We start from the raw sequence: 26,537 nt of genomic DNA, 5'->3' as shown, positions 1-26,537 counted from the left end.
GAGAAATCAGGCCCCCCCCCGGCTACGCCACTGGATGATACAATAAAATAAAATATAGTTTCAACAAGTTTCTTATTATGAATAAAGCTAAAATTATTTTTTCTTTTATTAGGTATCAAGTTTTTGAACTTATTTTAAACTTGATAACATTCAGGTCCATATGATGTATCGTGCGGTAATATACTATATTTAAATTTAAACAAGTTTTGAATAAATATTAAAATATGAGGATAATAATAATCTAGAATTTTATATTATATAACAACCAGTGATCATATGATTTCAAGGTACCTACACCCGAATCTTATTAGTTATTACAAATATTCAAATATTAGGTGTGGATCGAAACTTAAAATGTTTATAAACTCTTGAAGATACAGATTTTGTTATAATTGTATAATATTTTGCTCAATTTTAGGAGGAATTAGAGTGGAGCAATATGTTGTTAATTGTATTTAATTAACTCTTTATTTAAATGATTTGTAACACAGCATATTATTATGATGCAATTGGTTTTACGCCATGGCTTCAATTGTTTTGTAATAAAACTAAAAATTATTCGAGATGTCTTATGATTTGTAATAAAATATGTAATAATGTAATAATATACATACGTTACGGTTTGAAGCGTAGTTTAAGATTTTGTTGTTAAATTTTGGAGGCATATAGTTTTAATTTTTAATACAGGGTGAGCCATGAAACCTATTTTAAAATCCTTGTTACTAAAAAGAGAACGATGAAGTAGATACAATGTTCTCATCATCAAATGTTATCAATTTATTCTCATAATAATGTTAAGCTAGAATCAATAGGTTAAAAATTTTATTATTTTAAGTCTTTAAGTTATATTGGATACTGAATAGTTATATTAAGCTTTATTGACGTATTGTATGAGTACACATATATACCTATATTAAATTACTACAATATTGTTATAGTGCGTACTTGAAGGATATCTATAAAATAAAATGCACTTACGTGTAAATAAAATAAAACTTGAATGCCCTATCCAATTTAATTTTAAAATACATTGAAATTCATTGACATCTCAGTACGTCACTCATCACTGTCGATACTCGATACTATATAAAAAAAGAACCAAAATGTGTTTATATTTAGTTAAATATCAATGCCTATCAAATATTATTTATACATATTTTAGTGGTCATGAAATCTTTACTCTATCAACAATAAACATTATAGTTGTTTACTGGTTCTGAAACATTTAGCTTCCTAATAATATGTAATTTTTACTCGTTCAATGAATAGGTATTATATTATATAACTGAGGTGATTATATAGTTAAACTATTTATGATCCGTATATATTCAAGACTATGTGAACATTAATTTACACAGTTTATAGAATTACACTAAAAAATTAGCATTACTTAAATTATAGTAGGTAAGTGTAAAGTACTACCTATGATAAAACCATAAAATCTTAATGTTTAATTAATTTTAAAAAATAATTTTAAGTAAGTACCATACAATCGCCGCCATGAAATTAGACTTTCCAATAATAACTTTAAAAGTTTTTAAAAATATTTATAAATAATGATCACTCATTTATCATTATTATATGACTGATAACTTCCTAGTTCCGCTCAGAATCTACTTATCTACCTAGTACAAATTATTTAGCAAAATAATGCAAAATAGCCATAACCATTGCTTAAGCCTTAAAATAATATAACTATTATCTATATCATTGTCAACACAAAAAAAAAAAGTCTTTTATTATTTATTGTTATATTTAACGTAATTATGTTCAGACAACCATTATTTATCATTATTAATCTATTCCATGGCCATTAGCCATATTATTAATCATATTATAATAATATTACCTAACACATATAGTAAAATACGTACACCACACGTCCACACTACAATATAATATTATACACTACATCAGATAATCCGATATAAATCATTGAGAATTATTGACCTAACTAGTTTTTTTGCATTTGAATAGTATGGTAATTATTTAAGTACCCGTGTTCGGTAGTATTATGTTCGATGTTTATATAAATAAGTACCTAATATGTTTATAAATTACATTTGTTATTACCTGTAGGTTTTTCATTCATAAAATTCATATAATCATATTTTTTACTATTTGATTGAGCTGTCATAATATTATTCAGGACAGTACCTACCTACGTGTTTAACCAGTGACCACGCGCCTTTATTTCACGAGTGCACTTTTATTGTTAGTTGTTGCAATAAACTCATAATATAATTTACATACCTAATAATAATTATCAATATGAGGAAAAACCAATAAGACAATCATTCAGTACGAAACTTCCATTCAATGATAAATAATTGTTCCCATCTAACAAAACAACTACTACCTAATCCAAAATACCATATGATCAAAACCCTTCAAATAATATATAGGCAGTTTAACAAACGATAAAAAAGTTAAAAAAAACAATTGAAACATCAATCTTATTTTTTGTCCAAACAACTTATCAAATGTTTCTTCATAGTTCCATGAAATCAACAGCAACAACACAAAACACACAACATAATAAAACAATTTCCCAAATCTTTTATCACCACAGGAGACTTTAACTGGTTAACTACCACTAAGTTAGGATGGGGCCAGATAAACATAAGATACCTAGAGGTAAAGAGATAGGGATCATTTTATAAAATTACAATCTAATTCTACTTAATAATTACTAACCATTTATTTAAGTTAGTTACTAACCATTTATTAGTGCATTTATAGAAAAAAAGTTTAAGTTAGAGTTTAGTTTAGTTTGAGTTTTTCAAATTGTATTTCTCGTCGTAGTTCGTAGATTATATTGAGCTATTGGCTTTTGAGATTTGAGGTATAAAATGATTAAAATGTACAATTATGGGAAAGTGATCACTGCTGGTACTGTACAGCAGAGCGTCACCAACTTGCCACCTTTATTTCTTTTGATGTTTGATGGTAGATATATGTAGATAAATGTAATCTTTTGTGCTTAAGATGATAGAAGTATCAGAATTTCAATATAACGTTTGGTTTTTTATCAATATTAAAAATATACTAAATAGATATTTTCGAGTAACATTTACACGTATAAGATCGGCAAGACGGTAACTACCGTGAGTTCGGCCCAATGATATCTCGCGTCTTTTTTCGATTATTACTCATTGAATAATGTCAATAATGTGGGTAGAAACGTATAACCTATACCATTATTCTTAGAATTGAACATTATTTCAAATTAAAAAAAAAACTTATTTTTGTGTTTTGTGATCCTTTAATTATAATTACAAATAAATAATAATGAACGTATAAATTAATCTTTATGAAAATATTTTGTTTCTCAATAAATCTCATAAGCTGTACTTATATTATACTATTATTAGTAAAGTTTCCTTGCGCATGGGCATAGGGACACTAGGACGGATCTGCATAGTTATTATACATATGAATTTATGTTATACCTGCTTACTACTTGCATAAGACATATTGATATTATATTAATAAATAGGTACCTACATATTATTACATATTTACTATTGTAAATTTCAGTATATAAACAATATAATAAATAATACTTTTATGTTTTCGACTTTATTGTATAAAATATAAAACTACATTATGACGGTATAAATAACAAACCAAAGAATGTAATTTAATATCAATAATAATTAATAAATAATTTATATCCGTAGGTATAATGCAGGTGTATACATATTATAATGTATAATATAGTATGACGAATAATGTAGTTTTATAAGACAACTTTTATGATGATGAAATTGTGTTCTTCTTTATTTCCTCTTAGGCTAGTAGGAAAAATATAGGGATCTTCTTTTATGTAGTTTATTTTATATTTATGAAGCAAACGAAGTTTAATAACTTAAATTTTACAGCAAAATCAAAATATAATAACCACAATTTTGTTTCTTTAAATTTGATCTTTGGTCGTGAAAATAGAACTCTGAACTCTTTGTATATACAAGTTATAACTTATAGAAGCCTAATATAGAATATGTCATTATAAAAGTTTCAATCCATATTGCAATAATACACCAAATAATTCTAAAAAAATAAAATAGTTGACAATATTGACTCGAATAATACTTTATTTATTGATCAATATTCTATTTAACAATAAGTAATTGTTAGTTTCATTATTTTGTTAAATAATATTATATTTAATATTTTTTGAGATTAACCTCCACCTAGTGATAAGCTGACAACTGAAAAATCTTGAAAATCAATCATTATAATTTTAAATTTATAATATTATTTAATGATTTCACTGTTCAAAATAAATTTAATTTTTTTTTTTTTTTAAGAAAATACGAATTGTACAATTTAATTTAAAAATATTATATTTAAGATACAAAGAAACAAATGTAATTAACGTAATGTCTTTGACTAATGGCCGTTGTTGCCGATGTCTTTTTTGATCTACACATCGGTCATAGATATAAGACTCTACGATATGTACCTATACTTACAGTAAAATTGATTACTATTGTAATATATATTCAATTTAGATACCCATAATAATTTTTGGTCCTGCAAATATTATCGACCATTTGATTATTTGAAATGCATACAACATACTTGATATTATATGATTATATATGATTATAATAATATATGATTAAGTATTAATGTTACAAATAAACTTGAAAAGTCTGATATTATTGTCATGCATATGACCTTAAAAAATGTATCAGTCTGTGCATAATACATGATGTATTATATATACTGGGTGATTTTTTTAACAGTAAACACTAAACAGTCAATATTATTGTGAAAAGTATTTACGTTTTTTAAAAAAAATATTATTGTTTTTACGTAATTTGAACTTTGAAGTCATTATAAAACAAAATTATCTTGTTTACTATTTTTTTTTATCAATATTGCATATTTTGAGTTCTTTACTTTTTTAATGAAAGTATACATCAATTTTAATTTCATATTCCAGGGAAGAACATTTTTTTTGCAACTTGTAATGTATAAATATCCAAGATTTAAATACTTACAATAGTTAACATAGGTTAGGTATAACAAATTATCTTAATTTAAAAATTCGATTTTTATATATTTATATTATAAGAATAAATTAAAAATAATTTTAATACATTATTAATTATAATAATGATAAACCAACATTTTAGTTTTATTAATGTTGGACATTATTAAATAATAAAGATAATATACAAATCAATCTAATATATGTGTACCTATACATTATGCAGTATATAGACTATAATATTATATCTTGCACACTACCCATATACATTTTATCGTTATGTAGATACCTAAGTCCTTGTTCTTTTTAATTTTTTTAACCGTAATACATTGATCATAATATTATATTGGATTTGTATAGTATATTACTATCGAGTAAGTAGGTACCTAGAATTTAAACTTTTAATCCTAAAATATGAAGTTTGATATCACTTTGGTCGTGTATACTATATGTTGTTCAACTTAAAGTATTTTAATTGCGTAAAACATGTTAGTACCTATCTATGTAACGTTATTTTAATAATTTGCGAATAATGATTGAAGGTTGTCGTGTCGTTTTAAAAATTTATATTTTATAATATGTATATCAATAAGCGTTTTTAATTAAGTTCATGTACACACGTATGTTTGTCATATGCAATAAGTATAATCGTTTTAACAAACTTGTTTTTTTCGTTACCTATTAAGCACAAACACCACTTAACCTGATTTTTAGTATGAATATAGGTGGATAGATTTTAGTGTGGAGTTTGCCGCCAAATCTTTAAGTAATAACCAACTATATATAGGTACCTATATATTTGTATTAAATATCAATACATCGTCCGCATGGTCTTTCGCATATTACCATGTTTATGTTATAATTTTTTTTATATAATTCAAGTTATATTTACAGTCTATAGGTACTTAAGAAAACATAGTAGGATGAAGTAAAAATATACCATAATTCTATAGTATAGAGAGTTGGGACAGTGTTATAAATTATAATATATAATATTGTATATGTATATTGTTCAAAAGTAATCAATATGAGCTATGGCAAATTTGCATGAATGAAATCAAAAATATAAAACAATAATACGGTGAATTTTATAAAACCATGTGGCTTGAACCTGTAACAAGAATTTTTGTCTTTTTTAAAAATTTAGAAAGCGAGTATTTTTGTTAGCCATATTATATAAAAGAAGTAGGTACAATGGTTATCGCGTTCCAAAGTTTTAAACAGATTTTGGAAGTTAGAAGATGCAATGAAAATAATTTTAGTCTCTAAAGCATCAAATATCAGCCTTTTATCGGATCCAATGTGGTTACAAGATATATGGTCCATGGTCGATATAACAAAGCAACTGTCGAATTAAAATTAAAATGTACAAGGAAAAGTTTAAATAATAAATAGTATTAAACATTAATAACTATGTTAATATTTTTCAATTTTAAATTAGGTCTTTAAAAAAAATTGTAATAAAATGAAGACTTGGCGCATTTTCCATCTTGTTTGTATCGTATTAAACCAATAAAAATTAACCAATTTCCTAATTTGAGTATTCCGAAAAAAATGAATGTTTGAACAATTGACGTTGAAAAAGTTCCAGCATGTACCAATACAAATAGAAATGATTTATATTGAATGCGATTTAAATTTAAAAAATAAAATTCAACAAGGTTGGTATACTGTATACCTACCTGATTTTTACAAATGTGTACCATTTCCACTCATAGATATACATACATGTAAAGTTATTTCTGTTTTCTAGTACTAGTAGTACTTACTAATTTGAGCAATTATTTTCACTATTGAATAGCAATAAGTCTCTAGTCAGATCCAGGTTAACTGCCATTTGTCTCAATTCTATATTAAAATATGGTCTCATTCAATAAGATTTCTCCAGACACAGAAAAGAGATGTCAGATATTGCAGAAATGGAACGGAAATAAATAAAATAATAATGTAATTTTTGATTCAAGCAATATCTTATATCGTAATAATATTATAACTAAAAATTATTTATAAATATTTTGAAGAAATGTTAATTTTTAACAACCAAACAAAAAGAATGTCATTATAAGTACTTGTTTCTTTTTTACTGCTAGCATAGGACTTTGATCAAAATATTTTGGTCTATTTGATACTTTGAGTTTGAAATGCATGGTAAAGTCTATATACCATAACATTAACGTAATACAATAATATATAAAAAAAAAAGCCCGATGAATACAACGAGGAAATAGCATATTACGTTTTTTTTGTAGTTAAATCTTAATTTTTTTTTTCATTAGGGAATGATACGAGTTCCAGCAACGAGTTCAGTAATAGCAGTACTGTCACGTGTGAAAATGCCAGTCGTTCCATTGATGACTTTCCCCCGGACTTTTTCACTGACAACCAAAGACGTCACGGCGCTGTTGTCTTCCACTTCTTGGTGGCTTTTTATGGATTCGTTTTCATAGCATTCGTCTGCAATGATTATTTCCTACCGTCGGTGTTTTGCATATGCTTAGGTATGTTACTTACATATTATTTCACTAATAGCAGAAAAATGGATCATAATAATATGTAGATTTTCAATAGGTACCAAACCATTAATTTTATAGGTATGCAGTAACTTATCTTGCTAATATAATCGGCAACAAAAAATATGAAAGATGCTTTTTTTTTTTGATCGATAAATTAAAAATTAAAAATTGATCACTATTTAATTTTAGGAAACTTATATACAATTGTCGTATATAGGTAGTATACTAGTATAAGAGTATTACATTTCCTATGTTACTTTATATAATATGTTAAATAACACCAGTATCTAACTATATACCTATAGATACTCATTACGCAATAAAATAACCGGGTGACCTGTGCTATACAAATAGATTTCACTACCGTCATTTATGCTTTTGTAGTTCTTCTTAGTTCTTATAAGCTATAGCTACTCATTATAATATTATAAATATTATCCAGTTGATGATTCCAGACAAACGGATATTTTCAATATCTCTGCGTATTATTTTGAATTAGACGAATTATCCAAATTGCACTATACAATTCGACTGCTACAGAGTACAGACAGTCACATAGTTATGTAGATAATATACAATACGTAATGAAATAAAATAGATACTATTTTATATTTTGTAATTTGTAGGATCTGTTTTATTACGTCTTGGCTTTCAATATATTGTTACTTACTGGCTATATTTCCACGTAGATAATTAGGTTAAGTACTTAAGTACTATAAGTACTATAAAATTATTGTAATTCGTATACTGCATGTCTGTAATCTGTATGTATGTATGGTATGTATGTACGGTATGTATGTACGTTATGTATGTACGGTATGTATGTACGGTATGTATGTACGGTATGTATGTATATACTCATATGTACGTATATATGTAGATAGGTATGGAAACTTTTCTACTTTACCGGACACCCTTTTTCGGCAAGTTTCAAAGTTTCTGTTAAGTTATGGTCAAAGAAGTTATGATAATTTGAAATTTGCTGTTTTTACGGTAATCAATTACGATACAGCTTCAATAGATAGTTTAGTGGTTAGTGACAATTCGAAATTTCTTCTTTGGGACATACGTCTTACCTATACGAAGAAAGCTAAATCATAACAAATAATCACTTCTTACGCCGACGCTGGCTCATCTGGTCACCTACAGTCATCAGTCATCACTATTATATTATCGTTCTGTACATGCATTTCGCAGACTTGGGCATCTCACCGGATGTGGCGGGAGCGACGTTCATGGCGACGGCCACGTGCGCGCCTGAACTTTTCGTCAGTATCATCGGAACGTTCCTAACAGAATCTGACCTCGGGGTGGGAACGGTGGTGGGCAGCGCTATATACAACACACTGGGCGTATCGGCGTGTGCCGGCCTGGCCGCCAAAAGTGCCATCACGTTGGAAAAGTGGCCTCTGCTTCGGGATAGCGGCGTGTACTTAGTGTCCATCGTCGCGCTGGCCATCATCGTTGTGGACGACGTGGTCATGTGGTACGAGGCACTGTTTCTGCTGTTCATGTACTTTGGGTACTTCCTACTGATGTTCACGCAAGGAAAGCTCAGGACTGCCGCCAAAAAGTTAAAAAACAAAAACTCGTTCCGGTCTTGTAAGTATTTTCAATTTCGCTGTACCAGTCATACGTTTCCATGTTAAACATTAAAACCTAAACATAATAATATTATGAACAGGACAATTCGAAAATACCGCTCATCGTTACCATTTTATCCTTTAATTGAATATAAATTGCTTAAATTCTGATTTTTGGAACTTTTAATATTTCGGTATAAGTTTAAAATGAAGAATCAAACACACTGTATTTTTTGTAAAGTTTTCTTTTTTTACCTCGAATATAAATGTCAAATAAATGATTTTTCTAACAGTTTAGAATTTAGTTGTACCTATCATGAAATCAAAATTCAAGTAACTAATGATAATATTTCTGAGTTATTCTACTCTGAGCACCACGATAATATCTATGTTCATAGAATGTTTGAATAAACTTGTATGGGTGTATAGTTTTAGAATCTATGGTTATACATTTAATTATACATAAAACATAAAATAAATTATTTAACTTGGAAACATTTTGCGAGTAATAATAGAATTTAAGCAAAATACTACTATTTAAGGATAAAATGGGAATAGACATGCTTCATATGCTTATAAAAATTATACTTCCATCGCCGCCGCATCGTCATCCTGCAGCTACATATTATATAATATATTTATAAATATGGTGATCGGTCATCCTTCTCATTCAATTCATCACGCAATATGAACCTTTAACTTAATATAATATACAGAGTGATTATGTTAACGAACGCTCACCATTTCGCAAAGTATTAACTTTTCTAACTTCTTGATATTTGAAGGAAACGAATAAATAAAATATTTATTTAAGTAATAATATTAGGTACCTATGGAAAGTTGCACTCACCCTAAATTTAAATACCTAACAAATATATATGCCTATAGACATTGCTTAAAAATGAAGAACACAAATCGTTTGGCATTCAAAATATATAAATACTACTTATATCTTTCTAAAGATTATGAAATTAAAATAATATTTCCATTTAAAAATAAAAAGTTGTTACTGGTTTCACCATAAAACATAGGTAAGAGTGAAATAAAATAGAGACTATAGGTACTGCATGTATCATACATTTTTCAAAAAGTTACCTTAACAGTTAAAATAAAGTTAATATTTTTTGAATAAAATACTAATAGTGAGTATTTACAGATAAAATAATCATCCTGTGTATGTACATATATAATAAGGTTTCGGTAGGTTTAAATGGGTAGGCATATTTAACATCTGCACGCTTGCCATAGTAGTAATAGTATCACAGACCAGCTTCAAATTTATAAGCTCACTACCATAATAATAACAAAACAATATAATATTACGTACCTACCACGAATACTTGGTAATTGGTATTTAGTAACCTACTCACTACTTAGGTATAACAACTTATTTTGCCACGATAAGTTATTGTAATGCCACCAATATTGTATTAGAATCAAGTCAAAATGAATGGCAATACTTTACGAAAATGTTTAAGTAGGTAAGCAGTTTTTTAAATACCTATAGGCATTTGATTCGGATAATTAATCCAGAGTTATACCTATATTATCTTAATTATTCTAAAGGCTAAATACCCTTTCGATTTTCATAATAAAATATACAAACTGTCATGATTCCCTTCCTAATGATATTGCTTTCATAAAATATGGTAAGTCGGTAAAACCAGTTGCATCAAGAAATTCCGATAATTTCTCCACCTATACTTGGTCTTCTTCTCCCTTTGTGTTGTTATTCTTCTAATTCCAACTAATACTAAGTAGTCTTCTGCTAGTCTATATTTCCTTATCTATGTCTACTTACTAGTTTCATTGTACATGCATTTCAAAGTATTTCCCTGGTTTCACAACCATAAAGCAAAATACCATATACACGACTCTTGGCAAAGTTTTATCTGACCTTTAGATTGCTTTTATTGCTGTTCATATAATATGTATGCATACATGATTGTAGACCGAATATTTGTGCAGCAACTAAAATTCTTGTAAGTGAGCAGTTGCCTTTTTTTGATTAAACGCTCTTTTTTCCATGGCTATTTAGTATTTGCTGTCTTAGTGTCTTATATCTATCGAAATATACGAAATGTTATTACTCGGTATTTTTAATGAGTACCTACCGATTTTAATCATTTTGACGGGAACGATGTGCACGAGTAAGTGAATATCTAGTCAGCGTAAAACTTCTAAAATAAATTATTGAAAAAAAATACAACTGGTAGATACACGAGTACCTAAACGCTATTAAATGTACTTTAATATTTAAATACTAACGATTTATAAGTTATTATAATTATTATTATTTGGTGGGCGTAATATATTGTCCATGTACGTTATAATTTTTGCAACGTAATTCGGATTGATTTCGATAAATTTAATAACATATACCTAAATAAATACAAGATAATAATTACAAAATAATAATTAAAAACAACATAATATTATGCCGACGCAAAATGGCGAGAATATAAGAACTACCTATAAAATATATTGTTAGTAGGTACCTACGTAGTCCGATTACAAAAAAAATCCGCAAGACCTACATTATTGTGTTTTGACGTAAACTATACAGTATGCGTATATAAGCTAAGCTACAGCAAAATATTGTTATGAGGATTAATAACACGAATTCGCGATCATATACGGTAGACGGTTCAGACGTTTTGTGGTACTAATTTATAGGTATACCCGCCTACCTACATAGTTCATTATAATGACACACTATAATATAGCCTATAGGCTATACTGCTATAGGTATATAATGTAGCTGATAGAAACGCGAATTTTTTTGGCATTCGTAATGTTATATTACTATCAGTATTATAATTATTTATAAGTTATAACCGTCGGCGACGACGCAGACAATTAGAGAGTTTCGAGCACAGTTCGCCACCATAGTCACCGCCACTAGTAGGCAGATTTCTAGATAACCTTGATGGGCCTAGGGGCTTTAGTCGATTTATATACGTATATATATTATATCGGGTGATTCGCCAAGTATACACACCCCTTTTTTCAATAGTTGTTCTGATTTTTGGAATTTTTAAATGTACTTAATACCTATCTATTTTTAATGTACTTTTAAAGATCTTATTTTCAAGTTCTTGAAACTGTTTGTATTACTCAAATAGTGTCCTGTTTGGAAACAAACTTCTGTTTTTAAAATAAAAGTCCCCTTTTTCTACTGTAAATTACTTAGCTAATCATTTTCCATGAAAATCAAAATTCGAACGAGTAGTTTTTGAGTTATTTAACATTGGTCATTGAGTACCTACTATAAGTATAATAGGTTCACGATGATGTGTTAAAGAGATAAAGAGGAAATGGTGGTTTAAAAATTAATCTATTAACATTTATAATTTGTAAAGAAGTCCAAAAATAATAAACACTAGATCCAATATATTACATCTATTTTATGATTTTGTAAAACCATTTTTAAGGACTATACTCCATTGAAGTTAGCACGAATACTTCAATAAATAATTAACTACTCATTCGAATTTTAAATTAGGTGCATCAAAATATAAAAATAAAATATCCCCTAAATAATTGACAGTAAAAAAGGGGTTCTCGTTTGAAAAACAGAAATTTGTATCGCCACAGGACACTCTTTATTAAACAAAATAATCTTAAGAATTTAAAAACAAGGTTTTAAGTAGAATTCTTTAATTAAAAAAGTGGGTAAGTGGGTGTTACTCTGCTGTACAGTAGGTTCCAAGTAGGCCAATGTAATGGATGATGTTAAATTTGAATTCAAAACGTAATATTTATTTTGTTTTTCCCAGCGCTTTTGAAAACTAATGGGAATTTTAAATTTTGACCTCCTGAATGCGCACCAACTGGCTTCACTTTCCCATTGAACAATACTGTTGAAGAAAATCGAAGCAGTTTTACTGCCCCAAATAGTGATGACAGACACAAATTTTTTTTTTTATTTATTTATGATTTTAAAAAAAAAACACCTCATTGTTATAAATAAAATTAATACATTCGTTGCTCCACTAGAATCTAAAATTTAAAAAGCCAAAATTTGAATAAATTCTTTATCGGAGGTAAAAATGGGATTTGCATACATAATGATTCACCCTGTATATATAATAACAACATAATAAGGTTATATTTTATAAGCACCATCGAAACAGCATGCACAAGTACCTTATTAGCCACACATAGGTTATTATATAGGTACCTAGGTATACCTATTATTAATTTGGTACTGTTCTTATAAGTTATAGCCTATTCAGATCTCTGTTCGATGTTCATTGTATAATATAATGTGTTGTAATGCGTAGATTGTAGGTAAAACAAAATTACGCGTAATTCGTACCCACCTATATATATATTTTTTTTTCACAAGCCTTGATCCATAGATATTTACATATTTATACCAATACTTATGAGATATTTTAGTATAATAAATAATTTAACAGTCATTGATTTTTCTTTGTCATACCTACGTAATAATATTATTTTTAATATTTCTTTGTTCGTTATAGATTGATTTGTTTGTACGTCATGCTAAATTGCTACCCATATTATAAAATACTAAACTAGTATGGGTTCATTTATTTAAAAAAAAAAAAAAACTATTTTTTTTATAAAAATGATTATTAAAAACACATGGATACAATATTTGTTTGATATTCAAATACAAATGGTACGTTATAATGTCTATAGGTACTTAGTTAGATATATAGTTATACTTATAGACTTATAATTAACACAGGTAGAATAATAAATAAACAACTTAAAATATAATATTCAACAACTTGTATCAATAATTAATGATTGTACAAATAAACGTCTTTCTAAACATTTTCTCGGAAAAATAAACCAATTTAAATTAGAATATTAGGTGTATGATAATAATTAATAAGACGACGCGTTATTGTGATACAGTTTAAATTATGTAGGTATGTGCAATTGAAAATACGTGTCATCCATAGGAAATCTATGGCTATAATAATAATTTTTTTTTTTTATATAACCTAATAGCCTGTCCGAATAGGTAGGTCGCTACATGTTTTCACGACAAAGTAAACAAACAATTTATGACCTTGTATAATTTGTAAAATGTAAATAAGTAAAAAAAATTTAAATTTATATTATATAATAATTAATAATTATAACACGTATTTTATTGTATAGTAATATTGATTTTAATGCTTCATATAATAAAGCTAACTTGAATAGGTACCTAACTACTGGCTCTTAAGAGGACGCGCTACACAGATATTTGTAGTCTCAGTCTTATAAAATATGCATATACCGCATACCAAATTAATGCTCTGCAGCAGATCACGTTTAACTTAGTTAGTTTAAAAATTACAGTGAATAAACCGATCACGAAACTTGATGGTAAGAACATTATTTATGTTTGTATGTGGGTTTTTTTACGATAATTCAGTTTTTAAGTGAGTTATGAGCTTTTTTAATTTAAACTACTATATACGCATACCTAACTTATTAAAAAATTGAATTATCGTAAAAAACCCACATACAAACATTACAAACACAAATTTAATCTAATTTTTAAGGTAACGGTGCTAAACGCGTTCTCCTGATCGTACATTTGCTATGTTACGCGCTTGTAAGAAGAAGACAACACATTTCCGTGTAGCGTCCTCTTAATATACCCTTGTACCTCAATTGATTTATTTAATTTGATTAAAGAGTCAGTGGTTATAAATAATTATTATAGTATTATGGATGAATTTTGTGCATATAGTTTCAATAGAAATTTTTTATTAAGTTATTGTGTAATCTAGGTAGGTAGGTAGATACTAAACTAGAATTTCAATGGCCTATTGGCCAAATTAAAAACTTAACAATATCTAGAGACCAAATGTTAAACTTAAGTCACTTATGGTCTAGCTTCTTTCAGCGTAGCATGCTGTGTAATATACCTGTGTTAGTTCAGTGGTTCCCAATTGGTGGTCCGTGTGTTGATGTTACGGGGTCCGCGGTTATGTATAGTACTGTAGTAATTTTTCATATTTTTCATTTTTTATTTTATTTGAGTGAAATTAGTAAATTCGTAGTCATTTGAAATGCCGGGTATTTTTGAACTATTGAAACTAGATTATTGTGAAAAAGGTAGATCATTAATTTATTAAGTATTTATAGTAAGTATTTACAAAAAATGGTCCCCGTGGTCCAATTTAAGTTTTAGCTAGGGTCCTAAGGGCCAGTTGTACCGTCTACGGTTAAACTTCGATTAAGCTTAATCAGCTGATAACAGATATTTAACCGGGCAAATTCGGCCGATTAAACTCTGGTTAACTTTAATCAGAGATGATACAACTGGCCCTAAGCCTAACTTCTAGGGGCATATTAATTATTGGGAACCACTATTAACCACTAACTACATTCATTTGAAAACAATGGTAAATCATTACATTCGAAAAACGTTTGTAAATGGATTCTATTTATTCAATATTGAAAAATTATCTTTCAGAATATCATCTTGACTTGATTGCAAATCAATGGTAGGTAATAGGTTGTTTGAAACTTTTGTAGTATTACTTAAGCTCTGAATAGTAGCTGCGGAATAATTTTGATTAAAAAACAAAACCACAATTGTGTAACCGATAAAATATGTTGCTTAAAATCTTATAAAAAAAACGCTTTTTTCTTTTATTAACAATTTAATTACAACTGAAAAAAGAAAGCTATTTTTTTATAATATCTGTTAGATAGTTGTTTGAATCAGTTCCTGAAAAAAAATATCAAACAATTAATTATTATTATTATTATAACTTTTTTAATGGAGGGTGAAAAAGTAAAAAACAAATTTTTTTTGGAAAATTACAATTTAGTGGATATTTACACAATGAAGTCATCATTTCGCGACACTTAGTATTTTAAATATAAACTATTTTATGTTTGTATTTCATCACATAGATCACGGGCTGCATTGATTTGAGTCGTGAGTAGTGAATGGCTTGCCAATACTTGAGTTAATCTAGTGCAATATCAATAACTGTTGTAACTTGTAATCGGGTCTTACTCTCTAAGGAGTTATAGGTCTTAGTGTTTTACTTATTATTTATTACCTATACGGCTATACATTGGCCCGGCTTAGCGTCTCCAAGTAATACATACTCAATATTAATAATATAATATTGTTTATAGTAAATTACTTGTTAAGTTATTATTGTAATTTAATAACTGTTGTAAAAAATACCCGTGGTGTCTAGAGTAATATAATATGAGAAATTATATAAATCTGAATATTATAATATCATTGTTAGTTATAATAATATGTCATGTGATTATAACTTAATATACATTTCTTAAGACACGCGTCGTTGGACATCCATAACTTACTATAGGTAGTTTACAGGCCGATACATTGAAACAGTAGCTCAACCTCTTATTTTCTTCAATGATGCAGTTATTCTAAATCTGATTTTTGGAGTTTTTAAATAAACATTAAGACTATATTTTAAAATTCTTGAGAATTTTTGTAATACTAAAGGAGTATTTTGTGGACTGTGTAGATTCAAACTACTATTTTTCAAATAAGAAATCCCGCTTTCTACTGTGAATTATTCAGCAAGTCATTTTTTTGAAAATTACGACGTATTTGATAAATGATTATGTAGACATCAGTACATCACGTTTGTATGGTTTGGTTTAAATCGTCTAATAATCTATGTAAAATACTACCAGACATAATATATAGAGGTCTACGATTCCACTATACCTATTCAATTAGAGATAAAGACAAAATATATAGTACGCCTAGTCGTATAGGTACTCGTATAGACAATACACAATAAGTATAATATAGAATCTCCAGAATTAACCCCTTTTTAATTTAATTCTTTTGAATATAAACGTATAAGTTTATTTTATAACTTATAGGTACCTAGGTACCTACTTACTTAATTAGTGATTGGTAAATTCTAAAATAAAATGTATACAACGCGTAATGTCTTGATTCTTGAGTTTGAACAGAAACACGTTTTATATAGGTACAGACGCACATAGAAACAAATTAATAAAATAACTTTTGATTACTGTATCTACTTCCTGTATAAAGTTAGTATTAATAGGTACCTAAGTATAGCGTATAGGTACCAAGCAACATACCTATTAATTGTTACAGGGGCTATAGTTTTCGATTATGTTCAACGGCTGTTAATCAATGCATTGTTTTATGGGAAATTTACTTCGAATGAATGTCGAAGCATTTCATTGCCTGAAAGTGGTGCAAAAAAATGTGAATATGGAACGGGTTGGTTAAAAAATTAAACGATTGAATAAGCTTTGAATAACGAGAACAATATGCATGCGCATGAGCTATGTAAATCAAAATTTGAAGAAAGCTGTAATATTCTTATCTATTTCTAATGTACCTACCTATATTAAGTCTTCAATTCACTAGGTTGGTACCTACCTAACTAATCTACACAACAGAGCTACTTCAAGTTTTGGTATTATGCAGACTACACCCTTTAGAACTCACTTGTATACTTATGTTTGAATATTATACAGCTACGAACTCGATGAAACCACCGGCTTTCGACATTGGTTACGGCGTTTACCGTTCATTCTACTTCACGGAGTATGTGCCACCTCCGCCGCCAAAAAAGTGCCAGACAAGCAAAAATCCCAATGAAATAATGGACGACGAAGAACCGAGTAATTATTATTATTATTATTTAAAATAACGGTGATACCATCATATTACGACAGGTAAACCCAAGACTAAATACATTATTTAGTCTAGACATATTTTTATAAACAGGGGCGTCATTTGCGATTTTCTGGTTGCAACGGTATAATATGCGTTTGCATCTCATTGTTGCTCTTTATATTTTAAAGGTTTGTTATTGAAATTGATAATCACTTTTATAACTCAAATTTTACAAAACTAACACACACAATCATACCAAATATATGCAATTTATTTTTATTAAATTAAATAAGTAAAAAAATAGTTGGCAAAAATCAGCATTTTTATAAGGAAATCGTATATAACTCCAAATAACCTTCCATTTACTAAAGTTTTTTTTTAAAATGTTATTACCTACAGAATTCTACTTTTTTAATTGAATACAAATAATTTGTATATTTCTGGTTTTATTGTATAGGTAATATTAATTATTATGTTAGTTGATAGCAAAGTAAAATATAGCTTCAAAAAAAAAAAAATAAGAAAAAATACGAAATCAACTTGAAAAGTTTTAAAGATACAGATCATCAAATGAGCGGTAGGTTCGGCTTTTGTTTAAAAAAAAGTTGAACTGCTCTTAACTAAAATAATAAGCAAGTTAGAGTGTTAGACCCACCCTTTAAAGGGTTTTTTTTCATAACTTGAGGTTATCATATATACTATCATAAGACGCCGGTCGATCACTTTTTCACGGGACACAACATGTATATTATATTATTATATTATTCACACATACAGTTTCATTAATGAACCAATCTACGGATTAAAAAAAAAAACAGTTTATTTAATAAAGGAACCTACAACCTACTACTGTAATATTACATTATCGACTGATGAAAAGATGTTTTGTGCAATTTGAGATGTCATTATAGGTAGCTATAAGTCCACACAAATAAAAAATAATTTCGTACATTGACCAACATCAGACCTATTATATAGGTTCCCCCGGTATTCGTACTTTTACCGTAACATAATAATATATTATATTATATATAGTTACTTAATGATAAATGCATAGTGTCTTCTTTACATATTTGAAATACAAAATATTAAAAAAAAGTTTTTGAAAATATATAGATACTCGGAATATTTAACTAGTATATGGCACTACATCTAATGGCTGCAGGAATAAATTATTTTGTATGTTTTTTATAGGGCTCGGAAGTTGTTTCATTCGCATGTCTCTTTTGGGCTATTGCCTATTAAATTTATTGCTAAGTAAGCTTGACATTAGTTTTACGACACGATGAAAAAAAATTATTAAAGTTCATAGTGCATATTTTTACATATTATTTAAGTGATTTTATGATTTTAAGAGCATTTCTTAAAACTACCATATATTTTTAAAGCGCATATTTGATGATAAATGATAAGTTTATGATACAATTTTAAAATTTGGAAATAAAAAAAATTAATACATTATAATGAATATTTTTTTTGAGAGTTTTCTGCGATATAAGTATTATTGTATCGTGTTTTAAAAATCCCTAGATGACGTACAATTTCCCATTTTTATTAATAAATATTTAGTAAAAATTAAAAAATATTTGTATTCACAAAAATTGTAAATAAAAACAAAAATAAGTGCATATATTTTATATTTTTTAAGCGCATAAATGCGTGTATATTTAGTACTTTTTAAATGCATTAAATTCCGAGCCCTGGGCCACTTATTCCCCTAAACATTTTGAAATGACGCCCTTGAATAACACTGACCGTAAATCGTAATCTGTGAGCTTTTAAAGGTAGTTAGGTATCCCTACATAAAAGAAATAATGGGTATATCTATAATAAACATAATATTTAAATGTAAATTTGCAGTCTCCCCTATATGGAAAGTACCCACAGGTGTATTGCCCATCATGTGGTGGGCATTTTCCTTACCAGTAGCATTCATGTTGTCGGTAACAGTACCGGATTGTCGGACAAGGCGTAAAGTGTACCCGTTCACGTTCATCATGTGCATAATTTGGATAGGCATCAGTTCGTACATAGTGTCCTGGATGTTGTCGATATGCGGTGAGTACATAGAGTTAGTGATAGTTTTGTAATTACGGAGAGGGGATTTGAGTGTCGAAGGTATCCCGTGACATTGTAGTCACAGGGACATACCCCCCCCCCCCCCCAAATTACGCCACTGGACAGTTATTATATTATTATCGTATGAACGATTTTGGTTGCAGTAATAATAATTCACCATACCCTTTCTATTGTTTATATACAGGAGACACATTTCATATAAGCGACATTGTGATGGGCATAGCGGTTTTGGCGGCTGGTGGCAGTATACCTGAAGCCACTTCGGGTATAATAAATGCCCGAAACGGTAAGAATTACTACAAAAAATTATATAGTCATATTAGTATTATGTATTTGTCATTGTTTTAATGTTATACTTAATGCACTAGGCGAGGGATCGATGAGCATCAGTAACGCGTTAGGTGCCAACACATTGGATATACTATTATGCTTGGGCTTGCCATGGTTTATCAAATGTCTTATGCCGATCTCCATGAACGGTGGACCTATTTTGATGGAAACCAATGATTTATTTTTTAACTGCATATGTTTAATCATCAGTGTGATCGTGCTGAACATTGCAGCAGCCGCGAATGGATTCAAAATGTATAAGACGTTTGGTATCATATGTCTTATTGGTCACATATGTATCATAACAATATTCATAATAAGCGGACTTAATGTTGTAAAACGCGCAGAAATTGGGCAATGTTAGTATCAAATACACTATTTAGAATATAATATTCATTCATTAGTTATCACTTTAATTGTTGTCAAATTAAATTTTAGTTTTAAGAAATTATTTACAATATGTATGTACACTGTATACAGTATAGTAACTATGAAGTATGAACATAGATATTATTTTCATTTTATTAGTTTTATTAAATATTATGTTTAACTAATGTAGATATTTTGAACCAATGACGTGTAGTGAACATTAAAATATTAAGAATAGTTAAGAGTAGTTATAAGTATTTTTATAAAAATAACCACCTATTTACACATTGTTGTGCCAAGATTTATTTTACCATTTAATATTATTTGAGTAATATGTTTATTATGAATATTGACTTGTATATTAATTACACATTGTAGGTCCTCGTCCTATGGAACTTGTTTTATATTGTTTAAATCTAGTTGAAAAATTGTAGATTGTTTTTTTTTTTTTAAATAAAAATCAATGATGATTTAATTTAAATATTTCAATAACTCAATAAGAATATTAAATAGCTATAAGACTGATGAATATATTATTATAAAATAATTAATTATGGCTAATAACCAGCAACCGATAGAATACAATTTTCATTGATAATAAGAAACACAGGAGACAATATTCCACTCATGAATGTAGTTTAATTTTATAAATAATTAAGAAATTTCTAGATATTTGTTACTTTATTAAAATAATTATGTATATTTTGGAAATATTGATAATAAAATGACAAAAAATGAAAAAATAGTTTTAACAATTATCATTATGAATCGGTCATATCAAAATAAAGAGTTCTAGCTCTATCCCTACAGTGAGATAGACCTTTGCTAATTTTTGTGTTCATATCTTCAACATTGAATTTTGTTTCCTGGTCTATAGACATTGCTGTTCCTGAGGCTTCTTTAACAGGTGGCCGCGTGTAGTACAATAATGTTCCGCTAAAAAAAAAATATATTATCAAATAACTGGAGGTTGTGGAGTTTACTGATTAAGATATGCTCTTTTTAATTACCTATTGACTTTCATAATTATAATTTACAATAGGAATCATCAAATCTTTTAACATTAATATATTGTAATAATTAAAAGGAATACACAACTAGGATTACAGCCATAACAATATGATATTACAAGTTAACGATACTGAGATTTTCAAGAAAAAATAAACTATTCTTAAAAATTTGTTCCAAATCCCCTGTATTCAAGAAAAATATAATACTTCAAAATGTTTTTATACCTTCATGAATCTATATCATGTATTGAGATTACTTTGTTACGCACTTGTAATTTTATTTTTTTTTATAAAATCAGAACATATGCAGTAGAGTAAATTAAATTATACGTAATTTTACAATTAAATATAGTTAATAATTATTTAGATTTAATTTTTTTTTTAAAGATATTGATCATTAATGCCTAATTTAATACATTAGGAAATAATAAAAAAAATGTACCAGGTACATATAATGATGACATACTGATTAGTTTGTTATTGTTATATCTATAGTGTAAGCGCGTTTTAGTGACACTATATTGTCATTATTTTTTCATTTTAACCAACCATTTACTATGAATTTATCCTATGGTTTTAAATCAAAGAAGAATAATATACCAAAGATATTTGTTTAAAAGTGTGTTTACATAAGAGCACAAACAGGAATGAATGAAGCGAATGCTACCTCATAAATTCAAACGCTCTGACTGTCTTTGGAGCGATCGTTTCCAAACGTAAACAAGTGCATTTATTCGTGTTAGGCTAGACCATTTACATTGGTTTGTTAGGTAGCATTTGTTTGCATTCATTCGAGTTCAGGCTTTAATATAAGTCCACCTTGAGGTACTAGGTTATTTTTAACCCTTTCACTGCTACGGACGTACTGTCGCAAACATATTGTTCCTTGCTACGGACGTACTATTACGTCCTTATCTATAAAACGAAATACGCAGATATAACATTTGTGATTACACCGAAATATGCAGATAATAATTAATAATAACTTATAATTCAAGTCAATTTTTTTTTTTTGACTTCAACATATTGTTCATTTAAACTAAATTAATAATTAATGAACATTCAAAAAAAAAAAAAGCAATTGTAATTCAGCAGAGATGAGTAATCTAGAAAAAAAACTTAGTAGTGAAAGGGTTAATAGTGAAATCTTTTTAAACTTATAAAATATTGTTGATTTTTATTAAATTTCAAAGAAATTAGGTAATATTTTCAATTCAATTTAAGAATAACACTTACTCTTTTAAATCTTTCATGAAAGATTTGGCTGCATTAAGTTGGTCTGGTTTTCCTTGTCTATTTATTAAGCTATGTCGCTTTGCTTTCATTTCAAGTATGTGTGTATAATCTTCAGTATTTTCTACAGTCATATCATACAATAACTTTAACTAAATAAAACATAATGTTCATAAAATAGAAATCAGTTATAGACAAATTGATTTATATTCACAAACCTGATTTTTTTTAATGTAAGGTAATATCAAAGCACATATCTTGGTTGGGACTACATTTTGAAGGTTTACTTGTAATGCCTGTCTTAATAATAAACGACTATCACTGGGTTTCTCCAATATAGTACTAGCTCCAGTACATTTCCATGGCAATAATTCAATTTTCATATTATTGAAAGGAAATACGCCTACTGATCTGTAAACATTCTACCATTTATTTCTATTAAAAGTAAAAAATTAATTATTAACTCACTGATTCTTTTTTGATGGAACAGGTTCATCACCAATCGTATATTTCCATTTAATGGTATCTACAACACAAGATTTTCCCACCTTGGGCATACCAACAACACCAACTGTTATACCTAAGATTGGTGCATCTATACAAGTCTGTAAATAGTTCAATACAACAGATTCACCGAAACATCTATTGGCTACTTTTTTTTTTATTCTTGCTATAAAATTTGGATCTTTTGCACTAGTTTTTGGTGTATTTCGTACTTCTCGACTAGCTCTGAAAGGCACTGTTGGTGCTATCTTGTTAAAATATTCTACCCAATCAGTTACTATTGTTTTAGGCACTAAATCGATTTTATTTAACAAAATAATACGTTTTTTATCTGGATTGGCTGTTAAATAATCATCTATTTCCTTAGAACGAGTAGCTAATGGATCACGAATATCCAAAACTTCTAGAACTACATCACACATTGAAATTATCTGAAACAGACATCAATTTATGATGGGTATTAATCAACTATACATATAGGTAGTTGGAATGTATATAACTAGTATTACATTTTTATAATTGTGTTCAATATATCGGTCTGCTCTAGTTTCTTTAAAAAGCCATTTTTGTTTAAAAGGCAATTTCGATTCTGTACTCTTTTTAGTTTCTTCTTCAGATTGTGTTTCCATTGAATTGAAATTTGACAAACGTATCTCTCGCTCTTTTCTTTTAGCTTCATTAAGTTGCTCAATGATTTCTTCTTTGAATGGACACATGTTTGGAGCAATAATCATACTATTTTTGGTCTCTACACATAAATAAATAAAATTAATATATAAATTATATACATATCTAAATTTCTCCATTGCACATTGAATCATTTTAACAAAAAATAAAAATAGTAGACATGTAGGTAGGTACCTACCAAATAAATTATAAAAGATTAAAAATAAGTAAGTATATGCCGGATGATTCTTTTATCATTGAACACTCATTATTTCAAAAAGTATACATTTTTTAGATTCTGAGTGAAACAATGAATGTATTGATTTTATAATAATGTGTTTTTTTTTATTTTTGTGTCTGTCATCACCTTTTAGGACAGTAAAAATGCTTGGATTTTCTTCAACAGTATCTTTTCTGATAGGAAAGTGAATCTAGTTAGTACTTTGGGGGTGTGTCAAAAGTAAAAATTTCCCAGTAGTTTTCAAAAGCGCTGTGAAAAACAAAAGAAAAATTAAGGAAAAACGGGAATTTTTACGCAAAATCTTTTGGTTTTTGGTGTAACTTTAAAACAAATGACCGTAGATACATGAAATTTTCAATGGTTGTTTATATTTTCTATACATGATAAAATTTTCAAAATATTTTGATTTGTTTTGAGCTGTTTATGGACAATTTCAGTTTCCAATTTAATTAGTTTTTTTTTCTATGAATGTCAATAAAACTTTATTTGTTGAGTAAAAATACTTGAAAATTTAATACAAGGCTCCTAGTATATTGTTACAATGAAATTTGAAAAATATTAAAAATCCTTAGTCACAGTTTTTTTTTATTAGCATTTAAAGTGTTTGTTGGGTAAAAAAGCGTGAAAATTTCAAGGCTCTTGGTATATTGTTACAGTAGCAGTTGAAAAGTATTGAAAATAAATAGACACAATTTTTTTTTTATAAGCATTTTAAGTTCGAATTTTGACAAAATATATTAAATTGAAAATTGAAAACAAGGTCCCACATAAATATGTTATATATAAATTACTTTATTCCAGGGGTGGAAAAAGTTTTTAAAAAACGGAAAAAAACAAAAAACAAAAACCAAAAAACAAAAACAATTAATAAAACAAAAACCAGAAATTACTGAAAAACAATAACAAAAAATCTCAAAAACCCCAAAAAATTTAATAACAAAATCAAAAACGAAAACAAATTATAGTATTATACATTATATTTCTGTTATATTTATACCACGAAAAAAAAAAATTCACTTAAGTCTTTACTTTTTAATTTACCAATAATGCAGTTTCAAAATTTAAAAACATTTTAATTTGAAATTTAAATATTAAGAATAATTTTTAACTTTTAAGTGCATTTCTATATTGCGTGTTACTATTATAAAAAAATAAAAATAATATATCAAAAACGTTATTTGGAAACAATAGGAAAAAAACGTTTTTAAAAACATTAATCAATAACAATATATAAAAATAACGTTTTTAAAAACGATATTTTTTAATTCAATCAACAAAAACGAAAACGAAAAAATTAAAAACGTTTTCCATCCCTGCTTTATTCACAATAATATCATCAAATATACTTAGTAATATCATAGGCTGACCGTTTTCGCTCAGAATCGTTTTTCTAATACAATGATCTTATATAATTGAATTCAAATTTAACACCATCCATTACAGTGGCCCACTTGTAACCTACTTTACAGCAGAGCGACATCCACTTACCCACCTTTTTTGAAAATATTTTTTTACATAGTTTAAAGTCACTTATAAAACAACGTTTTTTTTTAAAAAATATATTTTTAAACATTTTTTATCCTTTTAATTTTTTAAGTTTTTTACTTTTTTTAACGACAACATTGGGTTTTAATTTTATATTCCAAAGCAGAATATTTAAAAGTAATTTCAAAATATGACAACCCCTATAATTATGTTATAGATACTATTATTATTTATTTGACCGGAAACTCACTTTTTTTCGGATTTTTCTTTGCGACTCTTTTGAGTTTTCGATTGTGCTCTCGTACTTTCTTGGCAACCTTATACTTGGTCCTGCACTTCAAACGTTTGGACTGTTTCCCTACAGACATATTTAAAAGTTGTATGAAGGACAACAAAATCTTAAGTTAATAAGTCATAGCCATTTGGGTAGAACTTACTTTGTTTTGGCAAAGCCATTGTGTATCACCGCTTCTGTGGAACGAAGTCTTAAAATCAAAAAAACCTAAACACACGAACTGCACCAATTAGTTTATTACATATGAAACAATAATAGTAGAAGCGGATGCTTACCGCTTCGTCGCGAAGTGTTCAATGTAAATTGCAAGACCCGTCAAGAGTCAAGACGACGCGATGAGTGAGGACGAGTTGTTTTCGAACTTCGAGTTAACCTCAAAAGACAAGACCACGAAATACGAATATCAGGGCCACAGCTGCTAGCCGTGTTTACTTTATCACGAAGTAATAATTTTGGGTTATTTTGACGATTGGATCTGCGCCGGGACAAATCCCAACGTTCCAAGTGCTTATCACGCATGCGCCAGGATTTAACATTTTGACAACATAATTTCTTATCAACCATTTCTATACTTATCAGATTATAATAA

General features: G+C 27.9%; 2 protein-coding genes across 4 annotated transcripts in view; one reads left to right on the top strand and one right to left on the bottom strand.

Annotated features, from left to right (window-relative positions):
- LOC100166559 (sodium/potassium/calcium exchanger 5) overlaps positions 1 to 21,186 on the top strand; it is a 38,369-nt gene extending 17,183 nt beyond the window's left edge. Inside the window, exons 2-8 of one of the 2 annotated variants that reach the window (XM_008182730.2) lie at positions 7,279 to 7,500; positions 8,713 to 9,117; positions 17,206 to 17,334; positions 17,595 to 17,741; positions 19,597 to 19,794; positions 20,000 to 20,101; positions 20,184 to 21,186. In XM_008182730.2, coding sequence (XP_008180952.1) covers positions 7,279 to 7,500; positions 8,713 to 9,117; positions 17,206 to 17,334; positions 17,595 to 17,741; positions 19,597 to 19,794; positions 20,000 to 20,101; positions 20,184 to 20,509 — 1,529 coding nt within the window. In that variant the 3' untranslated portion in view covers positions 20,510 to 21,186. The remainder of the gene's footprint in view (positions 1 to 7,278; positions 7,501 to 8,712; positions 9,118 to 17,205; positions 17,335 to 17,594; positions 17,742 to 19,596; positions 19,795 to 19,999; positions 20,102 to 20,183) is intronic. The other variant, XM_001952643.5, reaches the window with a different exon arrangement.
- On the bottom strand, positions 21,026 to 26,381 carry LOC100168621 (guanine nucleotide-binding protein-like 3 homolog). Of its 2 annotated transcripts, none has more exons than XM_008182732.3 (8): positions 26,224 to 26,381; positions 26,091 to 26,168; positions 25,904 to 26,011; positions 23,771 to 24,009; positions 23,226 to 23,692; positions 22,976 to 23,168; positions 22,761 to 22,909; positions 21,026 to 21,450 (listed from the first exon to the last, which is right to left on the bottom strand). In XM_008182732.3, the coding sequence occupies exons 2-8, from the start codon at positions 26,107 to 26,109 to the stop codon at positions 21,276 to 21,278; spliced, it is 1,350 nt and encodes a 449-aa protein (XP_008180954.1). In that variant the 5' UTR covers positions 26,110 to 26,168; positions 26,224 to 26,381; the 3' UTR covers positions 21,026 to 21,275. The 2 variants fall into 2 exon arrangements, with proteins under 2 accessions (XP_008180954.1, XP_008180953.1); XM_008182731.3 differs by having other exon boundaries at positions 26,091 to 26,155.
- Positions 26,382 to 26,537: the final 156 nt, after the last annotated feature.

The sequence above is a fragment of the Acyrthosiphon pisum genome, chromosome A2 (genome assembly GCF_005508785.2).
Source record: "Acyrthosiphon pisum isolate AL4f chromosome A2, pea_aphid_22Mar2018_4r6ur, whole genome shotgun sequence".
NCBI lineage: Eukaryota > Metazoa > Arthropoda > Insecta > Hemiptera > Aphididae > Acyrthosiphon > Acyrthosiphon pisum.
The sequence above is the reverse complement of the archived record's forward strand: the minus strand, read 5'-3'. Positions and strand labels throughout refer to the sequence as shown.